Source organism: Perna viridis, chromosome 5 (genome assembly GCF_037379345.1).
Source record: "Perna viridis isolate PV_CMFRI_1.1 ecotype Kerala chromosome 5, ASM3737934v1, whole genome shotgun sequence".
Taxonomy (NCBI): Eukaryota; Metazoa; Mollusca; class Bivalvia; order Mytilida; family Mytilidae; genus Perna; species Perna viridis.
In genome coordinates this window covers 14,641,577-14,667,164 of record NC_142449.1, presented here as the reverse complement: position 1 = coordinate 14,667,164, position 25,588 = coordinate 14,641,577, and the positions used below count along the sequence as shown (strand labels likewise).

Here is a 25,588-nt window from a genome sequence, read left to right as displayed (position 1 = left end):
TTCTTTGTATAATTGCTAGAATGGACCACTATACCTTGTTTACTGATGAAAACCTGAAACATACTTTACTGTTGTGATGTACATCCTTGTTTGATGTCACAATGGACATAAAAATAAAATAAAAATAAATAAACAAAAGACTTAAGTTTTATTGTGTTTTTGTCGTTATAACAACAAATCTTAAATAGAAAATTTCTACCGTAATTCATTACCTGACGGACAATAACAAAATATTTCTCTTCCCAGAGAAAATCTTTAAAAAAAGGGAAAAAATAATTATTTTTAAATGAACACAAATTGACACAAAATGTGGTTAAGATTAAAGTTGTATGCAAAAGAGTCATCATAAAAATTACAGCTAACCTATATGTAAACAAACAAGAAAATAATATTCTTCAGTTATCACATTACAAAATGTAAAACTTGTAGAAGAAATAATGAATTCAGAACTTCATTATTCACAGTTTCAGCAATTTTTTTTAAAACAGGAAACAATCTGACCTAAGTTTAACAAATAACTATTACAGGTACTATACTCAGTGTATAGAAAATCAAATCTCTCTTCCAATGTTAAGATCTGCAAACAAAAATCTTTTTCATTTTAATTAGTGATGATACCTATAGTTCATTTGAGTAAATCAAGACTTCCTACTATACATGAATGTGTTTCTACAGTCCAATGGTATAAGATCTTCCCTTAGGGTTATGAATGGGAAGAACATGTGGCTTTGTCACGGCCCATTCATACCATACATTCTTCTCACTCACACATCGCCATATATCCAAGGTCACAGTGTCATCTTTCTTCAGAAATAATGGTGTCTGTAATAAAGCACATTCCATTATAGTTCAAACCTGTTCATTTCTTTATTCTAATTTTACCATAAAAAATCTCACTTTGCTTCAAAGTTTTAGGCAGAAATGGAGTTGGTTAAAACTGATTAAGATAGAAAAATGTTTCATTTTAGTAAGTTCAGGGGAAAAAAAAAAAAAAAAATCATATTTGTTTTTTGTGAACCTTGATTCTTTAATTGATAATAATTTAGAAATAATGTATTTTCCTCAAATGCACAAAAAATAATGAATTCATTAATTTAAAAAAAAAAAGAGAGATAAGGCTTGGTTAATGTCTAACATGTAAATTCTATAACAACATAATACTCACTTGAATAGGGAAGTAAATTGGAAACCAACTAAACATTCCTTGAGAGTGTGTAGAGGGCAGAATGCTGAGGTTGACATCTTTGTACAGAACGGTTTCAAAATACCCTGAGAAGCCATGCAATAAACTGTCTTGTTCTATCCTGAAGTCAAGGCTTACATATCTTGTGTTGTCTATCACAGTATCTACAAAGACAAATGAAAACTTGAGAAAGGAAAAGTAAATGTGTAACTACTAAATCATACAAAAAAGGGATGGAGCATCAATTAGCTCATATCCCTTCTGTCGGAAGTAGTTAGGTAGTGATTGATAGAACTTTTAATGCAGATATATAGAGTGTGTCATTGGAAGTCTTGTATATTTCTGTTGGTTGAGAAATCACCCATAACAAATACACATCACTCAATCCCTCATAGGCAAAGTCTTAAATCATATCAGATTAAACAAAAATAAATTAAAATAAGCAAGTCAAAAGTTCCAAACCAAAAAGCACTTATGTTTTACTTCTTACACAGTTTATTTGATTTTCAAAAAATGATATAAATTTTAGCCAAACATTAGAAACAAACTGTAAGAAATTTTATCCCAAAGCAGTACCTATAAAATGTGGTTCAAATGACAAACAATTCTAACTTCAGTACAAAGTGATATAACTTCTTTCTAAAAGAATACCTCTATTAGGATGGTCAAACACAAAGACTTTCTGTGGCTGTGAGAGAACTTGGCAGTTGTGTAATCTAACAACATATGGCATCTCAAAGGAATACTGAAAATAAAAAATAAAGTACCAGGGGTAGGTATATTTACACAAAATAATGTTGAAACATAGAGTATATACTGTTTTTTTCAGTTCTTAGTAATTATTTTAGTATGCATGTTCAAACTATAATTTAATTGAGATGTGTATGACTAAATATTTCTATAGTACCTCAGCTGGTATGTTGCCTTTATGTCAGTAACCAAAAAGACCCCTGACTTACCTCGGCTGGTATGTTGCCTGTATGTCAGTAAGAAGACCACTGACTTGCCTCAGCTGGTCTCGCCTGTATGTCAGTAAGAAGACCCTGACTTACTTTAGCTGGTTTGTTGCCTGTATGTCAGTAATCAAATAGACCCCAACTTACCTCGGCTGTTTTGTCGCCTGTATGTCAGTATTAAGACCCCCGATTTACCTCGGCTGTTTTGTCGCCTGTATGTCAGTAAGAAGACCCCTGACTTACCTTGGCTGGTTTGTCGCCTGTATGTCAGTAAGAAGACCCCGACTTACCTCAGCTGGTTTGTCTTTGTCTTTACAGTTCCTGACTTCATTGTGTAGTTTCTCTGACTGTAGTGGAGCAAGGTATGAGGTGTACTGTGAAGGTATACTGATACCATCCTCCTTTAGAAACCTCTGTGCACCATCTAAGCACTCAGGTGATAACTCATTATCACCAAATGATCCTAATAACTCACTGACCAGGATATCAGCTTTTTGAGGAGCCTCCCACTTTCTCATATCACATGATATAACATCTACTTGTTCACCCCACATTTCATCCTTCATATTCTCTAAACTGTAAGATAAAAAAGTTTACTGACAATTTTTCTATTGTTCTGACAATGATATTTTCTATCTGAGGCTACTGCCATGATATTAAAAATATTCAGCAATTACCAATGATAACTTTGCCTCAAGTCAACTACGATATTGCAGATAAACCAAATAACACCAGTTTCGAATGTCTCGACAGAACATCACTGTTGCCCTGCCATCCTAACTGTGATATTTTCTGTCTACACTTCAAAACTGTCATTGTTCTGTATATATAAGACACTTATAAAATATTAATGTTTCCATTCAACAGCTTAAAATCAAAGGACAAGAATAACTAAAAGAAAAGGAAATTGTTTCATGTTCATATAACTCACTTTCTTTATTTTAAAAATCCTGACGTTTCATTATTTCTACAATTGAATAAGATATGGTACAGTTTAATGTTTTTAACATTTCTATTTTTCCCCTATTTATATGATTAAAAGAGAGTGCATATTGACCTAGTCTTATAAAACCTACGTGATAATGGCATTAGGGTTTTTCTCCACGGCATAGATTTTCTTGATTTTTCTGTCAGCCTGTTGAGATGCAGCTATAGAAGCTCTGACCAGAGGTCCTCTACCAGCTCCAACAACCATCAGGACACTGTAAAAAAGTTTTTTTCTTATTATGGAATTTACAGATTAAACAGGAGTGAGATGATTTAAATGATACATTTTCAACAACTTAAACCACATTTGCATTATGGTACATCAGTTTAAACTTCTAAATGTTAATATTGATTGAAACCAAAACATATATATAAATGAACATCAAAACTTATCAGATTCATTCAAAACGTTCATGAGTTATCACACAGCATGATGACAGATGGACAGACAACAATATACCATATTACGCCTGCCAAAAGATGAAAATAATTGAAGAAAAAATTCTAACAGTATGAATAACATAATTTATCATCAGATTGCCTGTAAATGTGTAAAATAAGTATCTCATCTTACATTTCTTTTGTTTCCTTTTCTTCAGGTTTTACTCTGTCCAATAAAGCATGGTATACAGCCTGAAATGAAAGAATAGTATTGTTAGGCTAATAACAAATGTGATTTAAATAAATATAAGGCTAAAAAAAATATGCTAGGTTTTCAGGCACTGCCACGTCGCTAAAAACCCTCCCTCTTCTGCAATTTTTATTATGGTAAAATCAGGAGATTTTATATCCGTCCCCAAAATTTTCATATCCAGTTTGGAATCGACTTTTAATTAGTTACAGAATCATCTGCAGGCTTGACAGAAATGTAAAAAGTACGATGGGAATGAGACTGTTATTTAACATTGATCATTAAAAACCAAAGTTTGTCTCGTGGCGGAGAGATGGGTTTTATTACTTGCCACATCTAATATTCCAGTAGGTTTTAATGCCATGGAGTATTTTATTTAACTTCTCAACATCCTGTACATTTACAGAATTGTTCAATTCAATGAAATTTCTGGAAAAAAAAAAGAAAACTTGCTTCTGAAAAAAAAAAAAAAAAAGCCTCCCTCCTGCAACAATTTTTTTTAAAAGTGGCCTAAAATGGTCTATATTTTCAATCATAGGCTATTCTTTACAAAAGCCAAATTGCCTTTGTTCAGTATTTTGTATGCACACAGTACAAGTTTTTAGGTGATTGATATTGCATATCAACTTAGGAAATTCTAGAGCAATCATTGCTGCCTATATGAGAGTTAAACATGTAAAATTGTAAGGTTACCTACAACTAGTAAATGTGAGGTTCTCAACAGCAAAATATGATGTTTTCTGAAAAAGGTCAGTCATCACTTACCTTTTGATACTGTGAGTATTTGACAGGATCTTTCTCAAATATTTCATAAGTCTGAGACTCCAAGTTGTCCATCAATGGCTACAAAGGTAAAGCAATGAGAAAACTAAGATGTACTGATACACAAATGTGTATTCATTAGCACCTGAAATTTATATATATATATATATATATATATATATATATATATATATGTATATATATATATATATATATTACCTTATAGCTAAAACACATTATATAAAGTTGTAACCAACTGTTCATGTTTACAAACTTGCTGTTCTGGACAGGTCCTTTAATTAATTATAAGTCCATAGAACTTTAGTGCTAATACTTTAAATTGATATAATATAATCACTAATCTCTATATGAATTTGTCAAAGGTTTCACTGCTCAAAAACAAAGTATTACAGGTATAAATTACTTTTCTAAGTGAGATACTACATGTAAATACAAGGGGTTCAACTTCCATTAAAAGATTCAAACTGTTTTACATTTTCAGAGATTTCTACAATTTGTAGCGATTCTCCTTCAGACAAGTCATGATTTAAATTATTTCTCAACACTCATTACTAAATGTGAACATATTTGCTAAAGGTTACAAGTTGAAAATTATAAATTTCCAATATACACTGTAAAACATTTAACTACATGTAAAACCACACCTAATAAATAGAATCTACTTATAAATGTTTAATGTTTACCTGTAATGGACTCTGAAGGTAGTCTTCATACCCTTTAGCAAACTGAGCTATTGGATCGGGAGGTGGCTGAGTCTGAAAAAAAATATGTAACTATAAAATTTTAATTACTACAGTAGTCTTGGATTGTGAAAAAAAGATTCAACTAATCCCATTTCACATAAAATGTGAAAAATGATCAAGCATGTTTTCTGGTGATATTGGTGAAGAAGACAATTCATTATGGAAACTGCTACTAATATTTTTTTCTTTATGTACATGGCAAAATAGCCTACAACACAGATGACAGTTTGTTTTGATGTCAACATTGAGTATTTTACATGTATCATGGATTGTGTAAATCTGCTTTAAAAACTGGTTGTTTCTATGATAAATCTGTATTATTTTACACAATGCCTTTGTGTCACCTATGCTGAATTGAGCTTATGGTTTATAGGTTGAACTAACCACTTCCTAACGAAAAAATTAATTTTTTTTTAACACTTTTTTATTTTGCTTTTATTATATTCAATCCAACTTCATTGCCACATTTTTCATTTGTATAATATATAAATGTTGCAAATATTAACATTTTCAAAATAAAATACTTATTTCTCCCTTGATTTGTTGAAACTGATTAATGTAGAAAAACAGGCAAATTTCCAAATAAAACACATCATACTTTTATACAGTAAGTGGACAAGCCGAACTTTTTTTACTGAACCAAATATTTTCAAGCATCAAAAAGCTTAAAATGATGCATACCTGCCACAGGTGGTCTAGATATTGTTGATAAGTATGTATCCCTTTGTCTGCATGTCTACTGGTTCCTGTCAAAACCACCTGAACTTCTAACTATTAAGAAAACACATTAGTACTTCTTTGTTATTGGGAGTGTTCATAATCCTTCAAAGCAAGCCAAGATCGGCTATTTACTTGTACCTCACAAAAACTACAGTGAGAAAAACTATTTACCTCTAGACAGACACTAATGACTATAAATTGTAAATAGTTCAGGGAAAAAGATTGATAGGTTCTTACACCAGTTCCTACTGAAATTCTGGGGTTTCTGATATGAATGTTAAGAAGTTCAGTCTTGAGCATAAGTGAAGCACAGCTACAAAAGTGAAAAGACTATGAATTTTCCTCAGAAGTGAAACCTCAGGGTTTCATTAGGGACAAGTAGGTACATATTTCTTCTGTAAAACACTGTGTATTAAAGGCAGGCTAGCTATAGTTATTGATCATCATAAGACAAGAACACCCTCTTACTGAAAAATCTTCTACCAAATTAATTTAACACAATAGTAAAATGCATTCTATCAATCAGAACTACTTGGCCATTTCTGCTACACTAAAAAATAACCTCAGATGCAGAAAGGAGAATTCCTTCTTGAAAAATTTGTAAAAAGTATTGGTAAAAATTTCAACCAGGAAAACTATAATTTTATAATTGGATTGGTTAAATTCCAATTCATCTGAATATAGCTGAAATATTGCTGCTCGGACGTTAAACCCCAACAAACAAACAAACAAGTTAAACTCCAGACAGATTCTTCCACCTAGTACCTCCAAGGTTTTTCTTTTGTGCAACTAGAAAGGCTAAGAAGTTCTGATTGTGAATTCTACCTAATTTAGAGCATAAAGTACTCCAGAAAATTTAGATGAATATTATAAGTTGGTAGAATAATCACACTGAAAATCAACAACAATTAAGTATGGTAGGCTGAACAGGTTCTAGTATAATAGTTCTAGATGTTGACAACTACATGTACATGTACCTTAAAAAGCATGTGTAAAAAGATCTGGTGGGCTCTGGAAAGTACTGGATAGCCTTTCCTGTTGGTGAGGAAGAGGTTGGTAGATACCATACAGGATTTCACTGGTTCTGACAGCCATCTTTGCTGTACCTCTATTGATGGGAGGTCAGGGGTCAATTCTAGACATACACTAACTCTCTTGTTGGCATTACACAGAGTTCTGAACTTATGCCACCTTACAAGTAAAAAGAAATATCTATTTAATGCATTTGAATATAGAATCAATTACATGTACATGTATAGTAAATTTAAGAAATCTTTTGTTGTGCAAAAATCTTTTACTATTACAGTCGAACATCATTTGCTCAAACTTGGATGGCTCGAACACCTGAGATTTCTCGAACACAATTCAAAATCCCAAACTTTTCTCCTATATAATCAACCTAAATAACCTTGAATTTCTCAAACTTTGATTTCTTGTACACTCGAACTGATTAGTTAGTCCGTTCGGTAATAAATCTAAGAGAATAACCCTTACTAATTCCAAACTAGTCAGCCATTTTGTCAGCTTGGGTAATAAAAGGTGTGCAAAACTGAAACCCTATCATTATTCAAATAACATTTCAGTTAATTACAGGTAATATTTAAGTCATCACTAATTGGATAGTTTTAATCTAACATAGTACTGATTGAAGTTCAAGAATGTTCTGAAGTCGGCATGATGAAAGCATTAAAGAAAATTTAATGTCAAAAAAATTATTGACCAAGCACTCGAACTCAGAAAGATTTTTAAAATGAAACACAGCATTTTTAATGTCAACAAATCAACATAACCTTGCGAAAGGAAACGAAAAATATCCTAGAACTAATAAAACTTCATAGAAAGTAAGCAATTTCTAACCATAAAGTTGAACTTTGACCAGCAATGAAAAACATCTGGAAATCTACAAACTTCAATTTCTCGAAATTCTGATAACTCGAACACATTTCAATGGTCCCTTGAAGTTTGAGCTACCAAGGTTTGACTGTATATACAACATAAATGTTATATCTTTTCATCTGTTGTTACCCTGTTAGTGTCCATATCTATAGTTATTCCTTGATTGCAAGGTACCCTGGTGGTGCAAATGTAATGTGCTCCATGTTTTTGATAAGCTGTTAACTACAAAGATTATTACCACTGCCAAGTATCTTCAGGTTCTTCAATCTCTGTCTGTCCTTCGATTACATTATCAATTTGATCTCGAGGAGACATTGTTGGAACTTGGACCCAGTATTGCTGCAAAAACATATGCATTTAATGATGAATGATTCAACGATTTTAGTCCATTTAAAATTAAAAAAAAACTTATAACATTCTTATTATTCTTATAACATCAAACAATTAAAAAACAAATTTTCAAAATGATTTGCCGCCTGATGTAGGAGTTATGACCTTTGAAACAGATTTTTGTGTCGCCCTCTTAAGTTAGTGATTTTTGCAATATTCTGATTATTTCAGTGGCCTTCAAAAAGTACCCAAAAAAAAGCCAACTGTGAAATGACAGCTGAATACCTTAGTTCAACATTACACTGTATATGAAAATATACACTAGGATAAAACACATTCACTTAAAGGATAACTACTGCATTTTTAAGCTTCTCTTTAAAATATTTACCTGAGTGGCAAAACTGTTAACCAGATGTTCATTAAGAACTCTTGCTAGGTTAGTGATACTACTGTTCTTGAGTGGTATCATAACTGCTGGGAGGGCTAGATGGCTGGCAAATGTCAACTCTTGTCTCAAGGCCTAAAAGAACATTTATAAGACATCTTTTATTAGCTCATAGGCAGTGTTTTCATTTGGAACAGGCTGGAGTCCAATTTGCATGCTCCAAACACCTGTCTGGCCGGTTCAAGTGGAAAAAGTTACATATCATTCAATTAAGAATTAATGGATTTGTTCTGTTCAAATCTTTATTTGGCCTTTTAGGAGAAAAAATAGTGAAAGCACTGCATAGGCACTATGAATGAAACTGTCATTCTTATATGAGTGCTTCACAATGCATTTAAAGCGTTAAAAAGCTCATTGAAAGAATAGGCTATTTAGTCTTCAGTCAATGCCAACCAGTTATTTAATTTGACTTCTCAATTAAATTTAAAAGAATTGAGTTATTATTCCAGTAAGTAGTGCATTTTGTATATCAGTATATACATAAATTAAAGTTCTCTAAAAATAGCCAGAGAGAATGAGTCTCAGGTTTATCTATGCTACTTCATGAAAATCTAATTTTTTGCCATATCTTATGCAAAATAATCTGTAAAATCCTGAATTTTGTGATTTTTTAAAACAGGTACTATGGATAGATTAACAATCTGGTCTCGATTTCACAAAAAGTCATAAGTGCAAGGTTGATCGTAAGTAATGACGTCATAAACTATAATAGCATTTTGACGTCATGATTTACGATCAATTTCACACTTATGACCTTTCGTGAAACCGACGCCTGAAGAGCATAATATGCAGTTGTAATTCGTAACAACTACAGAAAATATGAACATGAAATGATGATGAAATGAAATATGGGATGGGACACAAGGATAATAGGGTCGGACGAGTTTCAATTGCCACTGGAAATAGGGAGAGGTAGGTAGGATCAGGCAATTTAGCCTCCTGTAGCAAAGACAAGGCTCTTTTTCCTGTCAAATACCACATTAGGGTTCTTTGGTGTGCAAAGAGCGTGGCATTTTTCCCAACTATGGTTTACGGAAAGGATTTCTGTATTAAGGACTGGCAACCCCAGCATGTGACATGCAAGGGGTATCCCATTCCACCACCTGGGGCACACAACCCAGTTGCTCTGTGGGCAGAGCACCCTAGCCCCACCAGGGTTCTGAGGACTATTTAGTCACCTTATTGACAAGTTCAGCACTGCTGTGGGCCTACTCTTTTGACACCCAGACCCATATTGGGCTAAATGGGTGGAGTCTTATTACATGTATTGAACATGACAAATAAAGTCTGATATTGGAAATTTGTCTTTAGTTTTTACTAAATATTATGAATGTATAACATATTACTAAATTACATACAGCTTCTGAGTTCTTCCTTATGACATCTACTCTGGAATCTGGCTGTAACCATGGTGACACCTTACCAACAACCAATGAATTCCAATCTGTACCAAAACAAGCTTAACACTGATTTTTCAAATAATACATGGATTGACTGGTCTGCCTATCATAATATGGAAATAATTACAAGTTATTCTTTTTGCTTAAAGTAGTCTGAAATCTTTCAAAATCTTCGAATTTTGTTGAATTCTAAAGAGCCATTTTTTGATATTGGAAATGTTTTCCAAGGTGATTTTATGCAGATACATAACAATTATCACCCTTCCCCTGGCATCAATCAATATGCTGACATGTTCAATCAGTAAAACACATGAAGTAATGTTAAATACATCATTCCTAAATATAAAATCATATCCCTTTTTTGTAATAATTAATGTTGAACATTTCATCAGAATGTGAATATGGTAGATACAAGCCAGTATCAGCCTGCTAAATATAATATGTAGTTTTTATTGCAAGTTGATAGTTTCTTGTATCAATCATTGCACATAAAGAAAACATAATTATACAATAATTTGAATTTATTACCTTGACCTGTAAGCAGCATATCAGATCTAGTGACAGCCCCTGGTCTATCTTTTGCTGGTCCATAGATAAACTCTCTTTTGTATCTTGGATTTACAATTGGAAAACACACGAAGTCAAATCTGAAAAAGAAATGCTGAGGTGTACATGGACATTAGAGGTTTCATTAAGAACTGGCTACTGTCAAAATTTATACAGTTCAAAAAGTGGAAATGGATGCTTAATAATCACAGTGGGCCCCATTCCCCCTTTGATACATTTTGAAGATGTGGACGGTCCATTTTTTCTATCAAGCCTGTTCACTGAAAAGATAATGAAAACCCTGGTACATTATGACTAGAGTGATGACTATACACATTTCCATGTAATTCAATGTGGTGAGTTCAGGTACATGTATAACCAAAACAGTCAGATAATCCATCAGTTTCTTTATTTATAGTCAAAATTACAGTCCACTACTTTTTCTCACTAAACTGTATTTGACTGAGGGTAATGTTGTGATACAGCACAAAATGTGTAACCCATACATGTACATTGTATCTGTTCCTACTTGTATTACTGTACCTAAACCACATAAACATAAAACTGATCATTCTCTAATATCATGAATATACAAATTTTAACAAAATTAGCTTATGCTTCACATAAGCATTTTTTTATTATCAAGATTGGAAGGTGTTTCATGTAAAGATGTGTCTATCTTGGATCCTAATAAATGAACTGAGAGGTAATCAGGCACAAATTGGCAAAATCAGAAGTAACCATAAGGTAAAAAAAAACATAATGGTAAAATCCAGATTTTAAAAAGCAGAAAAAAATCATGCCTTGGCAATACCTGTAACAACATCAAACAGGTAAGAAACAATGTATAAAATGGTAATTTGTTTAAGCTAAATGGTCTGTAAAACCCTTAAAGTAACATATTTACACAGTTTAATGATGTCCTAATGCTTAAATAGCAACACCAATGCTCATTTGGGATCCACATTTGCAAATCAAATGTTTGATACTGCCACAGAGGTGTGAAACAGGCCTTACATGATTGCAACAAGTCATCTGACAAAACAAAGGAATGGCAACAAATGTACCAGTGTACAACCTAAATAAAAAATAGTAAATACTTTCAAAGACCATAAAAAAGTCTACAACAATTGTAAACACACCTTCAAGTAAGCTCTGAAAGGTCCTGACAACAAAAACAATAAAATCCATGGTAATAGAAAGATGACAATTCTTCAAAATAAACTAAGAAGTAAAATAATAACACAGAGACAAATAAATGGCCAATATCTCCTGACTGTGGACATACCTCAAACAAGTCGGGGAGAACCACTAATTGATATGTTATATCTCAAATGACATATAATTCACCGTTTGATACATACAAGGATAGACCATTTGACAAGTAATTCACTGTTTTTCAAAATTAAATCTTTGTTTGAGAATGGTGCATCACTTCTCAAAACAAAACCCAACAATATATGACCCTTACTGTGCCCAAGAAGTGTTTTCTTTTTCCTGAAGTATGCTGCATTTCTTCAGCCTGTCTGTTTACAATATTTCTTTTGTTGTTTTAACTGTCCCATTGAGCTCCAATGATGATGTTCAAGTATTTAAATAGGGTCAGTATGCTCCTATCCATTTGAACAACACCGTCTCTTACCTGTTGAGTTAAAACTCATGTTCATTTGACCGCCCACATTATTGATTTCCACTGACTGGTAATTAGGGTCAATGAAATAGATAAAATAATAGGTGAACATACAAATGCTGTCGCTAACTATAGCGAGTTATATTGTTTGTATTGAACTCCGTTAATTTATGCAAAGACATTTTTCCTCCGTCAATTCATTGTAGACATTCATTTCTCCGTCAATTGATATAAGTGACACTTTGCTCCGTTATTTTCTCCGTTAATTGTGACATTGTTTCGTTAAAGCTCCGGTCTTTGTTAATTTGTATTTAATTGTTATAATTTCTTGATTTGCATGTGCTCTGTGTTTCTATATAAAGATATCTGAATTGTAATTAAGCAGATTAAAATATGAATACTGAGGTGTGTTGTTGTTATATATGTCAAGTGATTGTGGTGAAAAAGAGCGTCACAACAAATGCAACTTTCTTTTAAATGCAGCATGATGTGTTAACATCTAGAACCTGAAATGACAAGAATGTCATCACACTTCAGCTTGGTTTCCTGAAAAGATTGCTCCATTTTTCAATTAAAGATGTTTTCTGAGAAAATAATGAATTATATGTCAATTTGTCTATCCTTGTATATGTCAATTGGAGGATTGTATGTCAATTTGTCTATCCTTGTATATGTCAATTGGAGGATTATATGTCAGTTGAGATATAATAGATGAAGTAGTGGTTCTCTCTGACCTGTCAAAATGTATGGCAAGCCAAAGTGGACAAAATGCCTATTTATTAATATTTATAAATAATTATAAATATCTATAATTCATTTATAAATATTTATAACTGAATTATACATATTTATAAATGAATTATAATTGTCTTGGATTTATAAATATTTATAAATGAATTATAAATATTTATAAACATAAGACAATTATTTTAAATGCAGCATGATGTGTTAACATCTAGAACCTGAAATGACAAGAATGTCATCACACTTCAGCTTGGTTTCCTGAAAAGATTGCTCCATTTTTCAATTAAAGATGTTTTCTGAGAAAATAATGAATTATATGTCAATTTGTCTATCCTTGTATATGTCAATTGGAGGATTATATGTCAGTTGAGATATAATAGATGAAGTAGTGGTTCTCTCTGACCTGTCAAAATGTATGGCAAGCCAAAGTGGACAAAATGCCTATTTATTAATATTTATAAATAATTATAAATATCTATAATTCATTTATAAATATTTATAACTGAATTATACATATTTATAAATGAATTATAATTGTCTTGGATTTATAAATATTTATAAATGAATTATAAATATTTATAAACATAAGACAATTATTAATATTTATAATTCATTTATAAATATTTATAAATAGGCATTTTTGTCCACTTTGGCTTGCCATAAAAATGAATGCTGGGATTAGAATCAATTAATGATATCATATACACACCAAGAAAATATACTTGTTTCTGGTTCCTTTTGAGGACAATTTAATGAGACAAGGTTAATGGTTGTATATTAAGGCATGAGACCACAATTAATTTTCAAGTGCATTTCAATATATACATTTGAGTAGATTAAAAAAAATTCTCCGGCGCAAACTGAATAAAACTTCTCTGTCATAAAGATATGTACAAACAGGATTTTATACATAAATTGTAGAAAATTTTACCATAATTTTCTGAAATTAATACATATAACTCGGAGATGGGGTAAACATGACAAAATGAACTGAGTTTAAAGTCCTAAATTTTAACCTTCTTCCACTGAACCAAATCACAACTTTTAGTCAGAATTGATTCATGAAAAAAAAATCCCATGTAATTTTAACCCATTTTCGACCAATTAGAGGCAAAACTTCAGCAAATAAGTTTCCAGTAAAAATATGAAAAAAATGTGGAAGGTGCCTACTACCAACGTTGGAACTATATTCGAAAACCAATGAGAATTAATTGTGTTCTCGTACCTTAAGGTATTCTATGAGCGAAGTGCCAAAATCACAGAAAGTAAGGGAGGTAAATTCAGTTTCACACTTTTCAGTTTAAAAGCGTTTCAATTGAACAAAAGAATCTGTCAAAATACTAATATACCCTGATTTGCATGCTTGATCTAATGTGTCATTGATATTAGGACAACAATGGAAATCTCTTCCACAAGAAACACGTGCACTCGTTGTTGACAACTTCATGACCGGCATTTTAGAAAAACCAAGTATGGAGCGGATACGACAGGTTAGTTCGGAACTGATTGTTTTTCTAAATTGGGAAGATTTTTGGTGGCATCGTGTCTTTTGATCGATATTTGTCATTTAATTTTATTGTTATCGATAGAATAATAATGAAATAAGAATTTATGTAAACTTTTCATAATTATTCCCGTTCTTCATTCAGTGCAGACCATCAACATGTCAGCGCCTATTTTCCTGTCAAAAATGTCAAACGAACTCAAGAGATATTCTTCAGTCCCACTCTATATTGTAGAAGACCACAATGATGTAATTGGATTTGTAATATTTTGAGAAATTCATTGGACCAGGAGTACTGTCATTTATTACTAAAAATATCTTTCAACTTTAAATATTTTAAATATTTTCAGAGGTTCCCATTGCCTAGCGGGCATATATCGTTACTAAAAATACTCACTAAGCCCCTGTGGGTGAAAGCACAAGGGCTTGTTCCCACTATCAAATATGCAGCTTCCACCGAAAGTGAAACTATTGTGACTCGACAAATCGTGTTTTTAGCACTTATCTTGTAGTCTACAATGACGCTAGAAAGCACAGGGAAATATGTGTTCCTAGTAATCATGATAAGTGCGAGCAAGCGCTGTTAAAGGTTGTGGTAATTATACTTTTGACATTGGTCTTCATTAAACAATAAGAAAACCCCCATACCATCGGGTAGGCTGCAAGTGGCCCCGAAACATCATTTTACACAGGTACAGCAAAATAGTTGCCCCTATATACTCAAATAACAAAATTGACAGTTTTATGATTAGAATCCAAATTTTCAAAACTTCATAATATATCCAACTTTGGGTCTGTAAAAATGCTTCATTTAGTTCAAAAAATTCATATTGTGTATGTGAATTTATAACTCTTACTTAAAAGAATAAATTTATAATGATATTTATATGTAAACCTTTTCTTTTTTATAGAATTATTATTCAGATTTTATGCTTATATTGTTTTTTTACTGGATATTTATTTAAAAATTCCATGGGTAAAAGAGAGTTTTATTTGCAGCCTAGGGAACCAAAAGAATTTTGCAATTATCTTATAAAATGAAAAATTTATGATGATTTTAAGTTGATGCCCCATGCCACTCAATGGTTTTTTTCCAACCAAAACCAAATCACAGGTAACCGATGACATCTATGTATATATTCTTTAATTCCTATAATACAGAGATATGATAGTCATATTTACAAGCATGTACAAAGATCAAAAAAGAAAGGTGAAGTATTTATCAGATCAGTTTGAAAAAAAAAGACAACTATGAAACTATTAAAGTTCTTCAAATTATCTACTCATTAGAAAAATAGATACATGCCGATTCTCTTAGAAACTTTGCAGAAATGTTAATAAATTCGGGAATGACATCAGATTATAGACTTGGACAATGTTCCATTAACACTTTAACATTACCAAGAATCACTTGGAGTAAGTGTTCTCTGTTAATTGAGAAATGACTGACAAGGTAAATGTATGTTTCTACCCCAAAAAGGTCTAATACTGTGTTCCAATATGTGTCTCTTATGACGTCAGTACATGAGCAGTCCATACTGAAATGTTCAATCGAATCATAAAATTGTCTACCACAAACCTTGCACACTGACATATTTGTTTGTGTTTGCAAATAAAATGATCTTCTTTGCTTAATTGACTAAATGATTTTGGAGCTATAATTTAGCAGTGGAGATACTTTTTTGTAGTATTCTTATTATTACATTTACAAACAAGTTCAACTCTGTGGTGTGTGTTTTATTTTGAACAAAATAACAGCATATGTTTTTCATCCTTTAATGCATTAAAAGCAAATTTTTACAAACTGTTTCCTCAATGGGTGTTTAGGAATAGTAAATCAGCTTGTTTGTATATGTAGTCTACGGAAGTTAGTTCTAAAACTAGTGTGGTTGATTGAATCTTTCTCTGTCATTTACTACATGAGCTAAATATTTTTCAAATTTAAATATGTTAGAAAAAATTAATGACCTTCTCCCATTCATAGTCATTTTTCAGCTTGTCTGTTTTTCTTCCACCTGCCAAATTACTTTTAAGTACAACTGAACTAAAAAATAAGCTATATATTTAGAGAAAAAACTGTAATTAAAGCTGCATTGGTTGAGCTTTATGATAGATTCCAACTTGTTCAGTGATTGTAATATTTGTAAATATCAAAGAAATTTTCTTAGGGGATTTAATTTTGTTTATTTCATGGGTAGAACAAATCAATGAAAATAAATCCCCATGAAAATTTATCTGCAAATATTGTTTCAAATAAAATTTAATTCTGAATTCAAATGCACTTATACTTTATCAAATCTATGGACGTAAAATCAATAGTCCAAAATTTCTCAAAGCACAAAGCCATAATCTACTTCACCTACCGGTATATGTGCAGTAAAGCATGTAATATACAATAATGAGATTTCAAAATTGTCCTTGATCCCTTTGTCATTTAATTAGCAGACAATAAAGATCATTTACAAAGATGTAAACAATTGTCACAAATACTTAAATATACTTGATAAACTGTTTTAAAAGGTCCAAACATTAATAAATGAGCTTGGTTTATTCAAAATATCTTTTCATTAATTGTGACATAGTTGATGTTAGCTCCATTATTTTAGTAAAACATTTGATTTGCATATAGCAGGAAAACATCAATATTACAGCTGATCTTTTAACAATCTGTGAAAGTATTATTGTTTGTGGGGTATCAAATTTCGTGGTTTTCGTGGGTAGGCCAAACCATGAAATTTGGTTCCAAACAAAATGGAGATTTCGATTGATATGTATACTGAATACATCAAAAACATGAATTTAAGAATCCACAATTTTCTGTTGCTTTCCTAATCCGCGAATTAAAGGATTTTTAAAGTAACCAAAATTTCATACTATTTTGTTTTATCAAAAGTGTTGTAACAGCAAAACATGCTTCTTTCAAAAGGATACTCTGATCTCCCTTGCCAAGATGGTGGGAGATGTGCAATCTATATTGAAGACTATGGCAAATAAAAGAGCTTGCACGAGAAGTAAAAAAAAATTAAATGAATCATGAATCCACAAAAATTTCCACACGAAATCAGTTTCAAAGACAAAACAACAAAATTTTATCCCCACAAAAAGAAATGATTATGCAGTATGGTGCAGATATAACCAGGTGCTGATTTTAGTTAGAATTCAAAAAGAATGGACTGTCATAAGCCTTCAGAAGTTTTAAGTTGTGATAGTTTAAATTTTATTGCCTCAAGCTATTAACTGTTCTAAACAGGTGATGAACACGTTGGGATCAAGCCCTGAATTTAGTCAATATCTGTATTGTGTGAATGTCTCTCTATAAATGGATCTGTTTATCTCTAAAATTTTGTATTTTCACTGCTGTTTGATTTTTTAAGAATATATATTCAATTCCATGTATTGTAGATTTAAAATGCGTACTCTTAATTTTGTATAATCTGTTTCAGGTAGTTCCATTTATCCACAGAGGTATTGGTAGTAAACACCTGCCTATCAATGACATTGTTTTTGTTCACTTTGACTCCCATCCAGACTTACTGATCCCATTGGATATGCCAGCTGCTGATGTGTATGATAAACAGACTTTGTATGAGTAAAGTATGATTTTATGCTTTGTTTACAAATAAATCTAAATCTCATGTTGTTGAAAGTTGGATTCTTTAAATCTACAAATAATCTACTCATGTATTTGATGAAAACCTAATACATTTTGATATATCATTTGTGTTATTCAACAGATATTAATGCAATAATGGCAGATAATCAAGGGGAAATAATTGAAAATCTCACCACATCTATCGTTTCCATTACTTTACATGTTAAAATTATAATTTTCAAAGTTTCACCGTAAATTCTCAGGACAAATGACATCTTGGATTAGCATACCAATAGTAAATATTGGAAAACTTGGAAAATATGGCTCTTCGAATCATTATACTAATGGTACAATGATTGTAGACATTTTTCACAAATTTTATTTGAATAAATAATACTTAAAATCCACTTTCTGCTAACTGACAGCATGAAGGCAAATTACTCACAAATGTAAGCAATATTCATACACTCATGTATTAAATTACAAAAATGATCTTTATGTACACAATCTCGGCTTTATTTTGATTACTTTTGATCAGCATACACACAAATTATGCACTTACAATGCATAGATCTAGGTTCAGTGTGTTTTTGGTACTACACTGTACATAATGGGGTGGCCATTTAACCCAGAAGTTGTAAAAGAGACTTGTACATCTCAGATGATTGAAGCTCTTTTCCTCTTGCATATTAATTATGGTAATCCTTTGTTCTTACGCATCATAGGGAAATTTGCACGAAGCAAGACTATTTTTGTTTAATTCTTGCAACACTGGACATTTGACTGAAGAGGTGATTAAGATAGAAAAAGAGATAGATATTATGTAATACAACAAATGCACCATCAATATAAAAGTAGTGAATACTTATAGAGATCACCAAAGGTTTTCAATAAGTGTAAACACTTTTTCAAGTAATTAAGGCCCAGACAACTAAAGTAATAAAATCCACTGTTACAGAACAATTACACTTCTCCAAAATAAACTTATATGTCAAATAACAACACAGACACATTGATGACATAATGTAAGAGGTTGGAATTCCATTCCTCCATACCCCAATGCAACCAAGTCAGAAAATAGCTTGCTAGTCAACCTCTAGCATTGCTGGAGTAATTGATGACCAACATTATCTCACAGTATTGACATTAGGGTGAAATCATTCATTTCTAACCATGTATCATGGTTCAAGTGCAGCAGACAACTTGAAAATATCAGGGCAATCATCTGAAATCAACAAAAAAATGAATCATTTATCAATAATTTGTTGAAAATTTTGAATTATGATAGAATTTTTGAATATCACAAAGAAATTGGCCATGCATTGAAAACCAAGGCAGGATTAAAAAAATTACTGGGAGATTTCAAAACAAATAAAAAAGAAATTTTGGTTTTTTTCTGCCTTCCACAATACATGTATTTATAGATAATTATGTAGGTAGACATCGGTTAAAGGTACATGAATGTGTATAATACAAACACATTTTATTTTAACAGGTAAACAACACAAAATTTCTGTACATCACAAACATCAACTCATTGTAAGTGTAAAACAATTCATTGTAGATGTGATCAATTTTATAAACTTTTGTAATTTAATTTGTGGATTGTATAGAAAACCACTTTTTCTTTGGGTTTAAATGTAGTCCATTTGATTTTTAAAGGATTATGAAAAAATAATTCTTTAAAAATCAGATTTTTGACAGAATAAGAAAAAATAATGGATGACACATTTTCAATTTCATTTTCTTGAAGCATTTACCTAAAACATTCATCTGAAAATAAATTAGTATCCCATTAACCCTAATGCAAAAATTTTAATTAAGATGTCCATATCTTTTTTAGTAGTAACCAGGTAAAAGTAATAGCCATTTGAATAAAAATAAAAACAAAAACCATGTGCTTTTGAACTATTTTAAGCATGAGATGTGATGACCTGCTTTAAATATCAGATTGAACACATGTCAAGATAAAAATATACCAAAAGCATATGGTTTCTATTTTTGTTTATACAATTACCGGAGATATCCCTTTTACCAGAGTATTCCTACAATAAATATGGTAATATTAGGTTGAAATTTTGCTTAAGGTGTAATGGTAAACTTATTTATTTTATTATGATTTTTTTTTTAGTAAATGGTTTCAGAATTCGTATGATATTAGAAATGTGTTTGCCAAATATTTAATAACATCTGACAAAAATAAAATGTTCTATAAAAGCTCATTGTATTTTTATAGGACAATAAGCATAGAGAATTGGATTATACCTTTGGTGTATGCTGGACATATTAGTCATGTAATATGGCTGAAACCTCCTTGGTGTGAACAGATACAGGACAAAGAAATTAATTTCTCTGTAGGCAAATGTAAATCAAATGGATGCATAAGGTAAAAAGAAGAATTTATACCAAATTTATTGGAAAGTTGACTTGTAAACGTAATAGACTGTTCATTTTATTCCCATATTTTCTTTCTCTCAGAAGTTAAAATTGAAGTAGTTTACAGAAAACAAAAATCATAGATTTATGTATAGTAAAGTTACAGTATCCTTTAGATGCATATAACTTACATTATTACTGCCACTATGTGGTGAATGTCCCATAGTAATCAGTGTGTCCATCTGTCCATCTGTTTATCATGTTACTAACTAATCTTATTCAGTCTGTAACTTTGTTCCATCTTGGTATAGGCCTTTGATATTTGGGATGAAGGTAGATCAGCTCAAGATTATTTGATGACCTTTGGACTAGAACTTTGACCTAAAGGTCAAATTAAATGATTTTGCAAAATAGATCTGTGTTCGGATTGTAACTTTTTTGTCTTTTGATGTAGGCATTTGATATTTGCCATGAGGGTAAATCAACTCAAGGCAATGTGCTGCGTAACCATGGTTGATGAACTTTTGGCACTGAACTTTAACCTTAAGGTTAAATTATTGATTTTTTTCCATAACTGTTTTGTGTCTCAGTTGTGATGAGTTTTGAATGTGTTGTGCACAGTGACAGATTCCATTTCAATGATATCTAGTTTACCTGGGTCTTACGAAAATTCTAATTCCCTACAAATAGTAAATGTTCCTTTGAAGGGAATTATGATCATATACATCCTTTAATTGAAAGCTCTATGAAACAGCTGTAATACAATAAGCCATGAATTGATACCAGGAAACAGATGGTCTTTTACTCTAATGTAATAAATGCTTGTGTTTGAGACAGTACTTGTTGGTATATTTTCAGAACAACTTGTAAGGAGAATTATTATGTCAGCGAAGCACTGTATTGCCCAGAAGAACATCTAGAAAACAAAAAAGAAATGACATTGACTGTCATTACTGTGAAACCTGATAACTGGGAAACAGAAAAGACATCTTGTATTAACTCATTATCTGAAAAAGACACAGATACTGTCTGTCAAGAAATTTCCTCTAAGAGAATTTGCACTGAAGAAAACATGGATGGTAAAAATTGTTGCTTTTTGGATACTAAACTCTCAGGTGGTTTGATAGGAACAATACAGGCATTATATGAAAAATTCAAAGAAAAACAGTTTATACTGGATATAGATCTTGATTTCTTTTCAACACAGAATCCATTTAGACTTGTGTATTCTGATGAGATGTATGGAGTTATTAAGGAACTTTATTGGTTTGAGAAACCTTTAGATGAAACAGACAAAGCTATTCAGATTTGTAATGAATCTAGAGATAAACAGTTATCTGATCTGAAACAGATATTCAACAGCCTACAGGAAGACAGTGGTGCTAATATAGACCATCCAAAGTTAGAAGTTTTGTGGTTATACAGGTTTTTTGTGTGTTGACAAATCAGTCAGAACTATTGACTAGGGATGATTAAAGAACTACCGCTTGAGATTAGTACTTAAAGCAATAGTTCTTTTGTCAGCTTTATCTATGGGACAATATACAGTTTTAGCTTAAAAGAAAAGACATTGACTCCAATAGGCATGAAACAACTGTGTTTTGAATTTTTTGAAACATTGGTTCAGCTTACAGATTTTTGCCAAATATTTTTCTTGCAAATTGTCAAATACAGCATCCATTGCATTCTAGAATATCATATAATTGATCGCTACACCATATTTTGTGATAATGAATTGTCCTTTACTGTTGTCAATTTTTAAATCTCTGGTATTATTGGAAATTTTACTTACATTCAAAAATACTTTCTTGAACCAAGAGTAGTTTAAGAAATCAATAGTATATAATTTTCATTTTATCCAAAATATTTCAGTGTGGACTTTTAATTGTATTATGTTGATCTTTAGTTCACAGATACCTGTTACATGTACTCTCCAAAATAATAGATCAATGTAATGAGATTGTTCTGTTGAATTTTCAGAAAAGATTTAATAATCAGACTTAGAGACCATGTATTGAAAACAGAAAAAGAACCAGATTTTTTACTCCTCCATGAGGCAGGATGCACATGTGATGATACAGAGTTGCCCCACCATGTTAGTTCATCAGGGGCGATAACTCAGTTAATTTCAGCAGTTCAAGAGACTTTGAGCTATTTCCATAAACCTGTGATTATTACTATGGCAAGGTAATGATATAGATTTAATTTTTTTCTTTTTCATTCAAAAGAAAGGTTTTAATTCCATTATCAACAAATAATTCACATTTTATATGACTGCAAAAGAAATATAATTGTGACACCCTGTTGTTACTCATTAACTTTAATTTTTTATGATATCTAGAGTAAAACTCATCAGATCTTTTTGTAATTTTAACACCTTGTTTCTAGGGAATGGCAGAGAATTGGTTTTATCATTAGAATTGATGGGAAAAGTTTATTGTTAATATGATTTTGGTGATTCAGGTGTCAGTTTTGAAATTCTGTTTTAAAAGTTTTACAGGACTTATTTTTATCCTTTTTGTATGAAAGAAGTACAAAATGACTATTTTTTAGTTATAAGGGGCCATAGAGGCCCATGCCAAAAAAATCAACATTTTTGTTCGATTTTGGATTCTTTTTGTTTGATTCCTCTTGAAAATAACTGTTCGTGTTTTTCAATCAGAATCATATCTTTGAAGTTTGTTTAGCTGTAAGGATCAAATGCAAAAAGTCTTTGATTAGAACCCTTAAAGCAGAACTTTTTTCGCCATCAGTTTAATTTTTAATTTTGTGCTATATTGTGTCCATAATGACTTAATTCTGTCAATAACTTGTACTGTGTCCACACTTGCCCCAAGTGAACTGAATTTAACATGCTGTGGTTATATCATGCTGCACTCAACAGGCTCTTTATTTTATAATCAATAGTAAGTTTCACAAAAAGTTGCAAGTATATCTATTGTCACTTACACAAGAATATATTCTCCTTTTATACTGCCAGAAATTGCATTCTACACTAAATTTTTTTTGTGAAATCAATCACTGATACATTTTCTCTCATCAAGTCATAGAATTTGATGAAGATTTGAATAATTACTATACATATTTATTTTTATGATTGAGGTTGCTCTTGGTGGTTATATTTTTTAAACAGCTAAAACTGAACAAATGAAATTTTTAATATTCCTTAATTTCAGGTCAAGTATTGGTGATGAGTACTGTCCACCAAATCAAGTTGACTCTATACAGGAGCTAACTATAGAAATGCTTGGAGATCTCTACCTAGATATCAGTGTTACCAATGGCTATGATGAAGATTCAAAATAAACTCAGGCTTCAATATTGAACCATTTATAATGTGATTTTTTAATAATACCATGAAGTCATTCTTAGGTTGTCTTTGGTTTAACAGACTTTTGTCACAAGAGTTAGTTGTTTGTTTTCTTTTGTTATTTAAATACTTTTGTTATTGTTGGTTTATAACAATGTGTTATTAAACAGATACAAATGCAAATAAAGAATTGAAAATATGATAAAAAATAAAGACTGCATGATGAAAAAAAAAGGAATGTCCTTTTGTATTTATGCCCGTACCATTAGCTGTTTTGGACAATGATTTCTACTACTCCCCATCTATACATACTGGTATGTCTGGCCAATAGAATGTTTTTGGAATTAATTTAAATTTCTTACAAAGGTTCAGTGTGATTGGTTGTACAATATGTATTGTTTTTGTGTGTTGTTTCTCAGTAACATGCAGGTATACACAAAAAAAATGCTGGCAAGAGAAATGGAATTCTTTTTCATAAATGATGGTTGTTCTTGCAATATCATAAAGAGTAATCAAGGGAACCAAGGTTATAGCGGTAATCAAAGAATGTAATCCAGGGACAAAGACCAGACATGGAAAACAGACATACACAACAAAGAACATAAAGTAACTAAAATCATACAAACTAACAAAAGCAAATGAGCAACTCGGACTCCACTAAAAAATAGGTTATATTTTACCATTTTTCACAGGATTTATCTTTTTGTCTGATATGTGTTAATCCATGTATTTCCTGACTTTTTGTGGATGGTACTGATATTAGGAGATATAACTTAGACATTATTCATCAAGTTCATGGAAATGTTTGAAATTAAGTATTAAGCTTAAGCTTGTTAGAGTATGTGACTGTCTGTTCAGTGTGTATGTACTTTATGTTTGAATTAATTGAAGTTTTTGACATCTGTATTCTATGAGTTTATGTTTTTTTAGTAACTTTATAGAAATTTTGATGTTGCAAAAAAAATATCAAAGCATCCAAATAAGTCAAATCAGCAGCATCAAAATTCATGTATATGGCCATAATGTGAAAACAGGAAAGGGAGACAATTTGCATGCACAATATAGAGTAATATACAATTACATGTACTTATAAAACTAAAAAGAAAAGATAACACACCAAAACCTGAAATACTAGGAACATTAACTCCCACATAAAGCATATCTTGCTTTGCCAACATCATCAGTCTTACGTTTTAGTATGCATAATAATTCCAAAAAAAATATAACTGAAAAAATATATAGGATTCATATATTGATGAAACTAATCTTATTCATACAAATACACACAAAAAAAAAATTAATTACGGAAGAAAAACAATTTGTCAAAAATATGTATTACAATGCAGTTATAACTAATAGGAACAATTATTACCATTGAGAAGCACAAGTATTTCTGTTAATATGTGATTGTTTGAGATGTCCATGGAAATATATTAGATTTAATAAGGTAGATCATACATCATTACTTGTATAACCAATATATTTTTATCCCTTGATTTTTTCTTAATGGAGATGTTTGATAAGCATGCTTTGAAATTTTGATTTAAAAACTTTATTTCCAGATAATTGAGCATGAATGTTGATGTGTTTACAAGATTTTTATAGGTTACATATCTTTTATTTAAAATTTGTATGAAAAATACTTATATCTGACATTTTTTCGCACCAAAAAAGGGGGTCACCAAACCCTTTTCATTATTATTTGAAAAAAAACCTAAAAGTCCAAGTTGCTCATTTACTCATTTACTTTTGTTACCTCATATGCATTATTTTGGTTATTTTATGTAATTTGTTGTGCGAGTCTGTTTTCCG

The 25,588-nt window shown here is 31.2% G+C and overlaps 2 protein-coding genes across 6 annotated transcripts; one reads left to right on the top strand and one right to left on the bottom strand.

Moving 5' to 3' along the window:
* Window positions 1-129: 129 nt before the first annotated feature.
* LOC148616174 (protein arginine N-methyltransferase 5-like) lies at window positions 130-14,459 on the bottom strand. Its single transcript, XM_088582933.1, has 15 exons — window positions 14,344-14,459; window positions 10,603-10,721; window positions 10,033-10,118; window positions 8,618-8,749; window positions 8,138-8,238; window positions 6,981-7,194; window positions 5,965-6,054; window positions 5,224-5,295; window positions 4,523-4,600; window positions 3,701-3,759; window positions 3,216-3,341; window positions 2,430-2,715; window positions 1,835-1,928; window positions 1,166-1,347; window positions 130-822 (listed from the first exon to the last, which is right to left on the bottom strand). The coding sequence occupies exons 1-15, from the start codon at window positions 14,448-14,450 to the stop codon at window positions 670-672; spliced, it is 1,899 nt and encodes a 632-aa protein (XP_088439059.1). The 5' UTR covers window positions 14,451-14,459; the 3' UTR covers window positions 130-669.
* On the top strand, window positions 14,389-23,911 carry LOC148616173 (UPF0489 protein C5orf22 homolog). 5 transcript variants are annotated; one of them, XM_088582937.1, is made up of 7 exons: window positions 14,462-14,484; window positions 17,942-18,092; window positions 19,586-19,629; window positions 20,327-20,476; window positions 21,325-21,891; window positions 22,447-22,653; window positions 23,643-23,911. In XM_088582937.1, the coding sequence occupies exons 2-7, from the start codon at window positions 18,060-18,062 to the stop codon at window positions 23,770-23,772; spliced, it is 1,131 nt and encodes a 376-aa protein (XP_088439063.1). In that variant the 5' UTR covers window positions 14,462-14,484; window positions 17,942-18,059; the 3' UTR covers window positions 23,773-23,911. The 5 variants fall into 5 exon arrangements, with proteins under 5 accessions (XP_088439062.1, XP_088439063.1, XP_088439060.1 ...); XM_088582936.1 differs by lacking the exon at window positions 19,586-19,629 and having other exon boundaries at window positions 14,389-14,484; window positions 17,942-18,087; XM_088582934.1 differs by lacking the exons at window positions 14,462-14,484; window positions 19,586-19,629 and adding an exon at window positions 14,602-14,747 and having other exon boundaries at window positions 17,942-18,087; window positions 23,643-23,909.
* Window positions 23,912-25,588: the final 1,677 nt, after the last annotated feature.